The 14,013-nt window shown below is 41.7% G+C and overlaps 1 protein-coding gene across 2 annotated transcripts in view; it reads right to left on the reverse strand.

Moving 5' to 3' along the window:
- Positions 1-2,365: 2,365 nt before the first annotated feature.
- LOC139748148 (uncharacterized) overlaps positions 2,366-14,013 on the reverse strand; it is a 102,900-nt gene continuing 91,252 nt past the window's right edge. For both annotated transcript variants that reach the window (XM_071660838.1, XM_071660837.1), the window contains one exon: positions 2,366-2,573. In XM_071660838.1, the coding sequence (XP_071516939.1) occupies positions 2,524-2,573 (50 nt within the window). In that variant the 3' untranslated portion in view covers positions 2,366-2,523. The remainder of the gene's footprint in view (positions 2,574-14,013) is intronic.

The raw sequence follows: 14,013 nt of genomic DNA on the forward strand, positions 1-14,013 counted from the left end.
GTGACTGTGTTGTTAACTGGTTGGTAAAGATATTCATTGTATGTATGGATCATGATGAAGTGTCTGAGGATTGGTGGAATCCCTGCATTTTACCACTGTATAAAAGCAAAGGGGATAAAGGTGAGTGTTCAAATTACAGAGGCATAAGTATGTTGAGTATTCCTGGGGAAATTATAAGGGAGGGTATTGATTCAGAAGGTCAAGGCATGTACAGAGAATCAGATTGGGGAAGGGCAGCGTAGTTTCAGAAGTGGTAGAGGATTTGTGAATCAAGTGTTTGTTTTGAAGTATGTGAAAAATACTTAGGAAAACAGATGTATTTGTATGTAGCATTTATGGATCTGGAGAAGGCATATGATAGGATTGATAAGAGATGCTTTGTGGAAGGCTTTAAGAGCATATGGGGTGGGAGGTAAGTTGCCAGAAGCAGTGAAAAGTTTTCACCAAGGAAGTAAGGCATGTGTACAAGTAGGAAGAGAGAGAAGTGATTGGTTCTCAGTAAATGTCGGTTTGCAGAAGGGGTGCGTGATGTCTCTATGGCTGTTTAATTTCTTTATGGATGTGGTGGTTAGTCAGGTGAATGCAAGAGTTTTGAATAGGGTGGGGGGAAGTATGCAGTCAGTCGTGGATGAGAGGGCTTGAGAAGTGAGTCAGTTGTTGTTCGCTGACTATACAGTGCTGGTGGCTGATTCTGGTGAGAAACTACAAAAGTTGGTGACTGAGTTTGGTAAAGTGTGTGAAAGGAGAAAACTGAGAGTAAATGTGAATAAGAGCAATGTTATTAGGTTCAGTAAGGGTGAGGGACAAGTAAACTTTTGAGATAAGTTTGCATGGAGAAAACCTGGAGGAGGCGAAGTGTTTTAGATACTTGGGAGTGGACTTAGCAGCAGATGGAACCATGGAAGTAGAAGTGAGTCACAGGGTGGGGGAGAAGGCAAAGGTTCTGGGAGCTTTGAAAAATGTGTGGAAGGTAAGAATGATATCTCAGAGAGCAAAAATGGGTATGTTTGAAGGAACAGTGGTTCCAGCTATGTTATATGGTTGCGAGGCATGGGCCACAGATAGGGTTGTGCGGAGGAGGGTGGATGTGTTGGAAATGAAATGTTTGAGGACAATATGTGATGTAAGGTGGTTTGATCGAGTAAGAAATGAAAGGGTAAGAGAGATGTGTGGTAATATAAAGAGTGTGGTCGAAAGAGCAGAAAAGGGTGTGTTGAAATGGTTTGAACACATAGAGAGAATGAGTTAGGAAAGATCGACAAAGACGTCCTATGTGTCAGAGGTGGAGGGGAGAAAGAGAAGTGGGATATCAAATTCGAGGTGGGAGGATGGAGTGAAAAAGATTTTGAGTGATCGGGGCCTGAACATACAGGAGGGTGAAAGGTGTGCAAGGAATACAGTGAACAGGAACGATGTGGTATAACGGGGTGGGTGTGCTGTCAATGGATTGAACCAGGGCATATGAAGCATCTAGGGTAAACTAAAGAAAATCTGTGGGGCCTGGATGTGGAAAGGGAGCTGTGATTGTGGCGCATTACACATGACAGCTAGAGACTGAGTGTGAACAAATGTGGCCTTTTTTGTCTGTTCCTGGCACTACCTCATTGGAGGATGGGGTTTGCCATTTCATGTGAGGTGGGGTGGCGACGGGAATGGCTGAAGGCAGCAAGTTTGAATATGTACATGTGAATATATGTATATGTCTGTGTACGTATATGTATGTATACACTGAAATATATATGTGCGTGTATGGGCATTTATGTATATACTTGAGTATGTGGGTGGGTGGGTTAGACCATGCTTTCGTCTGTTTCCTTGCACCACCTCGCTAATGCGGAAGACAGCAACTAAGTATAATGAAAAAAAAAAACATTTGTAATAAACAAACTGCCTTAGAGACACAAAAGCATGAGTAGAGAAAAGAGGTCATGCATTCCATAACTACTGTTAAAAACCTAAACACTCTGTTTTAGAGAAAAGAGACATGTAGGAGTGTGTGTTTTAAGAAACCCAGAAGGCATTTAACATCATCCCATAGCTATAGTTAGTAAAGAAACTGGATTTCCAGGCAAGCAAAAGGGGAAAATATACAGCTGCGTCAATAGTCATTGGAGTGTATGGCAAAAATGATGTGCACCAGAACCCTTTCTTAGTGAACTGAGAAAACCAATGGCATGCCACAAAACTATTCATATGATATTTCTAAATAATTACAATAATGCATAGCCAGATTAGGGTATGTTAAGATGAAATTCAATACATCAAGTTCAACCAATTTAACTTGTAAGTTACTGGCAAAACCGAAGCAGAGGCAAAAGAAGCTGTGACTGCCTTCCACACTCATATGCAGAGGAATTAAAACACATTATCTATTTACAAAAGTTTATGTATTGCACATTCATAAAACTCACCAAACAAAAAATTATAATCTCTGATTTCGTCATTTTAAACATTCATTATTAATGCAAATCTATGGAAATAAGATACCAACATACTAAATTACCCATGCTGTACACAGTAGTTTCATGAGGGCTCTAGCAACTTCAACAGGTGGCGTTCCATTATGAGTTGTACTGTGGAAGAGAAATTCTGTAATGAAGTATATCATTCAATTTGAACAATGTATAGAACTTTAGAATAACACTTAGTGCATAAAAAAAATTGTTGAAAGAACACAAAATATCCTACCAGTTGTATATCTTAAAGTTTGTTTCTATTTGTTTCAATTGAAAATATTTTGCTTTCTTTAACTGAACATCTTGCCAGCAACCAGAATCAGCTGATAATCATCAAATGATAAATACCACTACAGATGCACTAAACTCAGTTATCCATGCTCCTAGCCATACAAATTCTATAGTCAATCTATATCTAAAAACCAGAAAAACAAGAACAGGATGAATGAAAGGTATGACTCAATTTGGTAGCTAATATCCACTCAAAACTTAGAAACAAAACTCTTTCCCTTCAAAGATTTTTCAGTGAAATGGATATGAAAGCTATTACTGTAAATCTTACTTAAATATGAAGTGTTATCTCACTCAGAGCAAGAACTGGGCAAGGAACTAAATGATAAATTCCAATGTGTATTTAGTGTGGAGGGCTCTATAATCCTAATAACCATTGAGAAAGGATGGGAAAGAAGCCACAGAGATGCAATGAAATTTCAGAAAAGGATCTTCATCTATACACAGTGCATGGGCTTGATGAAGTTTATCCATGTGCATTCAAAAAATGCACAGAAGCACTTTACAGGCCTCATGAAGTATATCAAAATAATTGAAAGGAGATCCTAGTGCAAGAACGATGAAGAGAGCACTGTTATGCTTTTTCTAGTGAAAAAAAAACTGGGGCACAGTACTTAACTACAGACCAGTATATTTGATAAATGTGGTCTCTACAATACTGGAAAAAAAATTCAATAAGGAAATGGATGAATTCTTGCAAAGGGCAAACTATTAAAGTGAAAGTCAACATGCATTTAAAGTAAGGATCAAATTTAGCAAATCTTTTAAACTTTTATCACCGAGTGAACTTTGTGTTCTACAAAGAAATGGGTGAATGGATTATATATTTTATGAATAGCAGAAGGCATTTGACAGTAAAATACAGGCAACTGCTAAAGAAGCTGGCTTTTCAGGCAAGTATATTTGGGAGACCCCTTCCATACACTGAAAATCAACTTAGCAGGAAAGAACTGAAGAGGTATGTCAGATATCCCAAAAAGGAATATGATAGATAATGTCTGTCCCCAAATATTTTCAAAGGCAATACAAGACAAAGGTTTATTTTGAGTTCATGCATATAACGCTCTCAAGATGAAATAATAGTACATCTGGTTGCTGAGAATAGTGTTTCTAACAACATGAGCACCAGCAACCTGCCTCAGGAAATTTTTTCTTTACTCTTCCTGGCTGCCACTTCATAATTGGAATTTTGCTTCTGGATGCAGTCTTTCTTCCACCTACACTTCAAGATAATTCAATATTACTTTTCTAAGAACCAAAAAATGAATTCTTACCTGAAAGCAAGAAAATAGAGGTACACATGAGATTTCAAAGTGCACTGAGCATTCAGAATGCATGATTACGAGGCTTCTTCCTGCAACACTTCATTCAGAAGATAAAGACCCTATGGACCCAAATCATGGACCTAGAATACTTCAGGAACCTTGCCAATTCCATGCCCAGATGTCTGCAGATAGTAATGATGACCAAAGGAGATACAAAAGTGTGATATTGACTTTGAAAATGCATGGGGAGGCAGACAATGATTTTTGCAGACAGTGTAGAAAAGCATTGATAGAGGGTTTTTCTGATGGTACAATAATAATATTATAGTAGTTCCAACAATATCATATGGTTGCTAGGCATGGGCTATAGATAGGGTTGTACAGATGAGGTTGTACAGATTTGGAAATGAAATGTTTGAGGGCAGTATGTGGTGTGAGGTGGTCTGATCGAGTAAATAATGAAAGGGTAAGAGAGATGTGTGGAAATAAAAAGAGTGTGGTTCAAAGAGCAGAAAAGGGTGTGTTGAAATAGTTTGGACATATGGAGAGAATGAAAGGGGCAAGATTGGCAAAGAGGATATGTGTCAGAGGTGGTAGGAACATGGAGAAGCAAGAGACCAAATTGGAGGTGGAAGGATGGGATGATAAAGATTTTAAGCGATCTGGGCCTAAACATATAGGAGGGTGAAAGGCGTGCTAGATATAGAAAGAATTGGAATGATGTGGTACACCGGGGTGAACATGCTGCCAATGAATTGAACCAGGGAAGGTGAAGTGTTTGGGGTAAACTATGGAAGGTTTTGTGGGGCCTAGATGTGGAAAGGGAGCTGTGGCTTCGGTGCATTACAAATGACAACTAGAGACTGAGTGTGAACAAAGGTGGTCTTTTGTCTCTTCCTGGAGCTATCTCGCCAGAGGACGAAAGAGGGGATATGCTATTTCCTGTGGCTGGGTGGTGATGAGAATGAATGAAGGCAGCAAGTATAAATATGTACATGTGTGCATATTTATATGTCTGTGTGTATATATATACATACATGTGTATGTGTAGGAGGAGAGGAAAGTGATTGGTTCTCAGTGAATGTAGGTTTGCGGCATAGGTGTGTGATGTCTCCATGGTTGTTTAATTTGTTTATGGATGGGGTTGTTAGGGAGGTAAATGCAAGAGTTTTGGAAAGAGGGGCAAGTATGAAGTCTGTTGGGGATGAGAGAGCTTGGGAAATGAGTCATTTGTTGTTTGCTGATGATACAGCACTGGTGGCTGATTCACGTGAGAAACTGCAGAAGCTAGTGACTGAGTTTGTTAAAGTGTGTGAAAGAAGAAAGTTAAGAGTAAATGTGAATAAGAGCAAGGTTATTAGGTACAGTAGGGTTGAGGGTCAAGTCAATTGGGAGGTAAGTTTGAATGGAGAAAAACTGGAGGAAGTAAAGTGTTTTAGATATCTGGGAGTGGATGTGGCAGCAGATGGAACCATGGAAGCGGAAGTGGATCATAGGGTGGGGGAGGGGGCGAAAATCCTGGGAGCCTTGAAGAATGTGTGGAAGTCGAGAACATTATCTCGGAAAGCAAAAATGGGTATGTTTGAAGGAATAGTGGTTCCAACAATGTTGTATGGTTGCGAGGCGTGGGCTATGGATAGAGTTGTGTGCAGGAGGATGGACATGCTGGAAATGAGATGTTTGAGGACAATGTGTGGTGTGAGGTGGTTTGATCGAGTAAGTAACGTAAGGGTAAGAGAGATGTGTGGAAATAAAAAGAGCGTGGTTGAGAGAGCAGAAGAGGGTGTTTTGAAATGGTTTGGGCACATGGAGAGAATGAGTGAGGAAAGATTGACCAAGAGGATATGTGTCAGAGGTGGAGGGAACGAGGAGAAGTGGGAGACCAAATTGGAGGTGGAAAGATGGAGTGAAAAAGATTTTGTGTGATCGGGGCCTGAACATGCAGGAGGGTTAAAGGAGGGCAAGGAATAGAGTGAATTGGATCGATGTGGTATACCGGGGTTGACGTGCTGTCAGTGGATTGAATCAGTGCATGTGAAGCGTCTGGGGTAAACCATGGAAAGCTGTGTAGGTATGTATATTTGCGTGTGTGGACGTATGTATATACATGTGTATGGGGGTGGGTTGGGCCATTTCTTTTGTCTGTTTCCTTGCGCTACCTTGCAAACTCAGAAGACAGCGACAAAGTAAAAAAAAAAAGAAAAAAAATATACATATATATATATATATATATATATATATATATATATATATATATATTTTTTTTTTTTTCAAAAGAAGGAACAGAGAATTCGGCCAGGTGAGGGTATTCCCTCAAAGGCCTAGTCCTATGTTCTTAACGCTACCTCGCTAATGCGGGAAATGGCGAATAGTTTCAAAGAAAGAAAGAAAAGAAAGATATATATATATTATTTTTTTTCTTTTTTTATTATACTTTGTCGCTGTCTCCCGCGTTTGCGAGGTAGCGCAAGGAAACAGACGAAAGAAATGACCCAACCCCCCCATACACATGTATATACATACGTCCACACACGCAAATATACATACCTACACAGCTTTCCATGGTTTACCCCAGACGCTTCACATGCCTTGATTCAATCCACTGACAGCACGTCAACCCCGGTATACCACATCGCTCCAATTCAGTATATTCCTTGCCCTCCTTTCACCCTCCTGCATGTTCAGGCCCCGATCACACAAAATCTTTTTCACTCCATCTTTCCACCTCCAATTTGGTCTCCCTCTTCTCCTCGTTCCCTCCACCTCCGACACATATATCCTCTTGGTCAATCTTTCCTCACTCATTCTCTCCATGTGCCCAAACCACTTCAAAACACCCTCTTCTGCTCTCTCAACCACGCTCTTTTTATTTCCACACATCTCTCTTACCCTTACGTTACTCACTCGATCAAACCACCTCACACCACACATTGTCCTCAAACATCTCATTTCCAGCACATCCATCCTCCTGCGCACAACTCTATCCATAGCGCATGCCTTGCAACCATACAACATTGTTGGAACCACTATTCCTTCAAACATACCCACTTTTGCTTTCCGAGATAATGTTCTCGACTTCCACACATTCTTCAAGGCTCCCAGAATTTTCGCCCCCTCCCCCACCCTATGATCCACTTCCGCTTCCATGGTTCCATCCGCTGCCAGATCCACTCCCAGATATCTAAAACACTTCACTTCCTCCAGTTTTTCTCCATTCAAACTCACCTCCCAATTGACTTGACCCTCAACCCTACTTGCTCTTATTCACATTTACTCTTAACTTTCTTCTTCCACACACTTTACCAAACTCAGTCACCAGCTTCAGCAGTTTCTCACATGAATCAGCCACCAGCGCTGTATCATCAGCGAACAACAACTGACTCACTTCCCAAGCTCTCTCATCCCCAACAGACTTCATACTTGCCCCTCTTTCCAAAACTCTTGCATTTACCTCCCTAACAACCCCATCCATAAACAAATTAAACAACCATGGAGACATCACACACCCCTGCCGCAAACCTACATTCACTGAGAACCAATCACTTTCCTCTCTTCCTACACGTACACATGCCTTACATCCTCGATAAAAACTTTTCACTGCTTCTAACAACTTGCCTCCAACACCATATATTCTTAATACCTTCCACAGAGCATCTCTATCAACTCTATCATATGCCTTCTCCAGATTCATAAATGCTACATACAAATCCATATATATATATATATATATATATATATATATATATATATATATATATATATATATATATATATATATATATATATATATTTCTTTTCTTTCATACTACTCGCCATTTCCCGCATTAGCGAGGTTGCATTAACAGCAGAGGACTGGACCTTTGAGGGAATATCCTCACCTGGCCCCCTTCTCTGTTCCTTCTTTTGGAATTTTAAAAAAAAATAAAAAAGAAGAGAGGGAAGGATTTCCAGCCCCCGCTCCCTTTCCTTTTAGACGCCTTCTACAACACGCAGGGAATACATGGGAAGTATTCTTTCTCCCCTATCCTCTGCCCCTATCTCCAGGGATATATATATATATAAAGAGACTTGTGTGAGGAAGTACCAGGAGAGACTGAGTACAGAATGGAAAAAGGTGAGAACAATGGAAGTAAGGGGAGTGGGGGAGGAATGGGATGTATTTAGGGAATCAGTGACGGATTGCGTAAAAGATCCTTGTGGCATGAGAAGAGTGGGAGGTGGGTTGATTAGAAAGGGTAGTGAGTGGTGGGATGAAGAAGTAAGATTATTAGTGAAAGAGAAGAGAGAGGCATTTGGATGATTTTTGCAGGGAAAAAATGCAACTGAGTGGGAGATGTATAAAAGAAAGAGACAGGAGGTCAAGAGAAAGGTGCAAGAGGTGAAAAAGAGGGCAAATGAGAGTCGGGGTGAGAGAGTATCATTAAATTGTAGGGAGAATAAAAAGATGTTCTCGAAGGAGGTAAATAAAGTGCGTAAGACAAGGGAGCAAATGGGAACTTCAGTGAAGGGCGCAAATGGGGAGGTGATAACAAGTAGTGATGATGTGAGAGGGAGATGGAGTGAGTATTTTGAAGGTTTGTTGAATGTGTTTGATGATAGAGTGGCAGATATAGGGTGTTTTGGTCGAGGAGGTGTGCAAAGTGAGAGGGATAGGGTAAATGATTTGGTAAACAGAGAAGAGGTAGTAAAACCTTTGCAGAAGATGAAAGCCGGCAAGGCAGCAGGTTTGGATGGTATTGCAGTGGAATTTATTAAAAAAGGGGGTGACTGTATTGTTGACTGGTTGGTAAGGTTATGTAATGTATGTATGACTCATGGTGAGGTGCCTGAGGATTGGCGGAATGCGTGCAAAGTGCCATTGTACAAAGGCAAAGGGGATAAGAGTGAGTGCTCAAATTACAGAGGTATAAGTTTGTTGAGTATTCCTGGTAAATTATATGGGAGGGTATTGATTGAGAGGGTGAAGGCATGTACAAAGCATCAGACTGGGGAAGAGCAGTGTGGTTTCAGAAGTGGTAGAGGATGTGTGGATCAGGTGTTTGCTTTGAAGAATGTATGTGAGAAATACTTAGAAAAGCAAATGGATTTGTATGTAGCATTTATGGATCTGGAGAAGGCATATGATAGAGTTGATAGAGATGCTCTATGGAAGGTATTAAGAATATATGGTGTGGGAGGAAAGTTGTTAGAAGCAGTGAAAAGTTTTTATCGAGGATGTAAGGCATGTGTACGTGTAGGAAGAGAGGAAAGTGATTGGATCTCAGTGAATGTAGGTTTGCGGCAGGGGTGTGTGATGTCTCCATGGTTCTTTAATTTGTTTATGGATGGGGTTGTTACGGAGGTGAATGCAAGAGTTTTGGAAAGAGGGGCAAGTATGAAGTCTGTTGTGGATGAGAGAGCTTGGGAAGTGAGTCAGTTGTTGTTCGCTAATGATACAGCGCTGGTGGCTGATTCATGTGAGAAACTGCAGAAGCTGGTGACTGAGTTTGGTAAAGTGTGTGAAAGAAGAAAGTTAAGAGTAAATGTGAATAAGAGCAAGGTTATTAGGTACAGTAGGGTTGAGGGTCAAGTCAATTGGGAGGTAAGTTTGAATGGAGAAAAACTGGAGGAAGTAAGTGTTTTAGATATCTGGGAGTGGATCTGGCAGCGGATGGAACTATGGAAGCGGAAGTGAATCATAGGGTGGGGGAGGGGGCGAAAATCCTGGGAGCCTTGAAGAATGTGTGGAAGTCGAGAACATTATCTCGGAAAGCAAAAATGGGTATGTTTGAAGGAATAGTGGTTCCAACAATGCTGTATGGTTGCGAGGCGTGGGCTATGGATAGAGTTGTGCGCAGGAGGGTGGATGTGCTGGAAATGAGATGTTTGAGGAAAATGTGTGGTGTGAGGTGGTTTGATCGAGTAAGTAATGTAAGGGTAAGAGAGATGTGTGGAAATAAAAAGAGCTTGGTTGAGAGAGCAGAAGAGGGTGTTTTAAAATGGTTTGGGCACATGGAGAGAATGAGTGAGGAAAGATTGACCAAGAGGATATATGTGTCGGAGGTGGAGGGAACGAGGAGAAGTGGGAGACCAAACTGGAGGTGGAAAGATGGAGTGAAAAAGATTTTGTGTGATCGGGGCCTGAACATGCAGGAGGGTGAAAGGCGGGCAAGGCCTTGAATAGAGTGAATTGGATCGATGTGGTATACCGGGGTTGACATGCAGTCAGTGGATTGAATCAGGGCATGTGAAGCATCTAGAGTAAACCATGGAAAGTGTGTGGGGCCTGGATGTGAAAAGGGAGCTGTGGTTTCGGGCATTATTGCATGACAGCTAGAGACAGTGTGAACGAATGGGGCCTTTGTTGTTTTTTTCCTAGTGCTACCTCGTACGCATAAGGGGGGAGGGGGATGGTATTCCATGTGTGGTGAGGGGGCAATGGGAATGAATAAAGGCAGACAGTGTGAATTGTGTGCATGGGTATATATGTATGTGTCTGTGTGTATAAATATGTGTACATTGACATGTATAGGTATGGTATAGGTAGGTATATTTGCGTGTGTGGACGTGTATGTATATACATTGTGTATGGGGGTGGGTTGGGCCATTCCTTTCGTGTGTTTCCTTGCGCTACCTCGCAAACGTGGGAGACAGCGACAAAGCAAAATAAAAAAAAAAAAAAAATATATATATATATATATACATATATTATTATCATTTTTTTTTTTATTATACTTTGTCGCTGTCTCCCGCGTTTGCGAGGTAGCGCAAGGAAACAGACGAAAGAAAAGGCACAACCTCCCCCCATACACATGCATATACATACGTCCACACACGCAAATATACATACCTACACAGCTTTCCATGGTTTACCCCAGACGCTTCACATGCCTTGATTCAATCCACCGACAGCACGTCAACCCCGGTATACCACATCGCTCCAATTCACTCTATTCCTTGCCCTCCTTTCACCCTCCTGCATGTTCAGGCCCCGATCACACAAAATCTTTTTCACTCCATCTTTCCACCTCCAATTTGGTCTCCCACTTCTCCTCGTTCCCTCCACCTCCGACACATATATCCTCTTGGTCAATCTTTCCTCACTCATTCTCTCCATGTGCCCAAACCACTTCAAAACACCCTCTTCTGCTCTCTCAACAACGCTCTTTTTATTTCCACACATCTCTCTTACCCTTACGTTACTCACTCGATCAAACCACCTCACACCACACATTGTCCTCAAACATCTCATTTCCAGCACATCCATCCTCCTGCGCACAACTCTATCCATAGCCCACGCCTCGCAACCATACAACATTGTTGGAACCACTATTCCTTCAAACATACCCATTTTTGCTTTCCGAGATAATGTTCTTGACTTCCACACATTCTTCAAGGCCCCCAGAATTTTCGCCCTCTCCCCCACCCTATGATCCACTTCCGCTTCCATGGTTCCATCCGCTGCCAGATCCACTCCCAGATATCTAAAACACTTCACTTCCTCCAGTTTTTCTCCATTCAAACTCACCTCCCAATTGACTTGACCCTCAACCCTACTGTACCTAATAACCTTGCTCTTATTCACATTTACTCTTAACTTTCTTCTTCCACACACTTTACCAAACTCAGTCACCAGCTTCTGCAGTTTCTCACATGAATCTGTCACCAGCGCTGTATCATCAGCGAACAACAACTGACTCACTTCCCAAGCTCTCTCATCCCCAACAGACTTCATACTTGCCCCTCTTTCCAAAACTCCTGCATTTACCTCCCTAACAACCCTATCCATAAACAAATTAGACAACCATGGAGACATCACACACCAATGCCGCAAACCTACATTCACTGAGAACCAATCATTTCCTCTCTTCCTACCCATACACATGCCTTACATCCTCGATAAAAACTTTTCACTGCTTCTAACAACTTTCCTCCCACACCATATATTCTTAATACCTTCAACAGAGCATCTCTATCAACTCTATCATATGCCTTCTCCAGATCCATAAATGCTACATACAAATCCATTTGCTTTTCTAAGTATTTCTCACATACATTCTTCAAAGCAAACACCTGATCCACACATCCTCTACCACTTCTGAAACCACAATGCTCTTCCCCAATCTGATGCTCTGTACATGCCTTCACCCTCTCAATCAATACCCTCCCATATAATTTACCAGGAATACTCAACAAACTTATACCTCTGTAATTTGAGCACTCACTCTTATCCCCTTTGCCTTTGTACAATGGCACTATGCACACATTCCGCCAATCCTCAGGCACCTCACCATGAGTCATACATACATTAAATAACCTTACCAACCAGTCAACAATACAGTCACCCCCTTTTTTAATAAATTCCAATGCAATACCATCCAAACCTGCTGCCTTGCCGGCTTTCATCTTCCGCAAAGCTTTCACTACCTCTTCTCTGTTTACCAAATCATTTTCCCTAACCCTCTCACTTTGCACACCACCTCGACCAAAACACCCTATATCTGCCACTCTATCATCAACACATTCAACAAACCTTCAAAATACTCACTCCATCTCCTTCTCACATCACCACTACTTGTTTTCACCTCCCCATTTGCGCCCTTCACTGAAGTTCCCATTTGCTCCCTTGTCTTACGCACTTTATTTACCTCCTTCCAGAACATCTTTTTATTCTCCCTAAAATTTAATGATACTCTCTCACCCCAACTCTCATTTGCCCTTTTTTTCACCTCTTGCACCTCTCTCTTGACCTCCTGTCTCTTTCTTTTATACATCTCCCACTCACTTGCATTTTTTCCCTGCAAAAATCGTCCAAATGCCTCTCTCTTCTCTTTCACTAATACTCTTACTTCTTCATCCCACCACTCACTACCCTTTCTAATCAACCCACCTCCCACTCTCCTCATGCCACAAGCATCTTTTGCGCAATCCATCACTGATTCCCTAAATACATCCCATTCCTCCCCCACTCCCCTTACTTCCATTGTTCTCACCTTTTTCCATTCTGTACTCAGTCTCTCCTGTTACTTCCTCACACAGGTCTCCTTCCCAAGCTCACTTACTCTCACCATCCTCTTCACCCCAACATTCACTCTTCTTTTCTGAAAACCCATACAAATCTTCACCTTAGCCTCCACAAGATAATGATCAGACATCCCTCCAGTTGCACCTCTCAGCACATTAACATCAAAAAGTCTCTCTTTCGCACGCCTGTCAATTAACACGTAATCCAATAACGCTCTCTGGCCATCTCTCCTACTTACATAAGTATACTTATGTATATCTCGCTTTTTAAACCAGGTATTCCCAATCATCAGTCCTTTTTCAGCACATAAATCTACAAGCTCTTCACCATTTCCATTTACAACACTGAACACCCCATGTATACCAATTATTCCCTCAACTGCCACATTACTCACCTTTGCATTCAAATCACCCATCACTATAACCCGGTCTCGTGCATCAAAACCACTAACACACTCATTCAGCTGCTCCCAAAACACTTGCCTCTCATGATCTTTCTTCTCATGCCCAGGTGCATATACACCAATAATCACCCACCTCTCTCCATCAACTTTCAGTTTTACCCATATTAATCGAGAATTTACTTTCTTACATTCTATCATATACTCCCACAACTCCTGTTTCAGGAGTATTGCTACTCCTTCCCTTGCTCTTGCCCTCTCACTAACCCCTGACTTTACTCCCCAGACATTCCCAAACCACTCTTCCCCTTTACCCTTGAGCTTCGTTTCACTCAGAGCCAAAACATCCAGGTTCCTTTCCTCAAACATACTACCTATCTCTCCTTTTTTCACATCTTGGTTACATCCACACACATTTAGGCACCCCACTCTGAGCCTTCGAGGAGGATGAGCACTCCCCGCGTGACTCCTTCTGTTTCCCATTTTAGAAAGTTAATACAAGGAGGGGAGGATTTCTGGCCCCCCGCTCCCATCCCCTCTAGTCGCTTTCTACGACACGCGAGGAATACGTGGGAAGTATTCTTTCACCCCTATCCC

The sequence above is a fragment of the Panulirus ornatus genome, chromosome 72, assembly GCF_036320965.1.
Source record: "Panulirus ornatus isolate Po-2019 chromosome 72, ASM3632096v1, whole genome shotgun sequence".
NCBI lineage: Eukaryota > Metazoa > Arthropoda > Malacostraca > Decapoda > Palinuridae > Panulirus > Panulirus ornatus.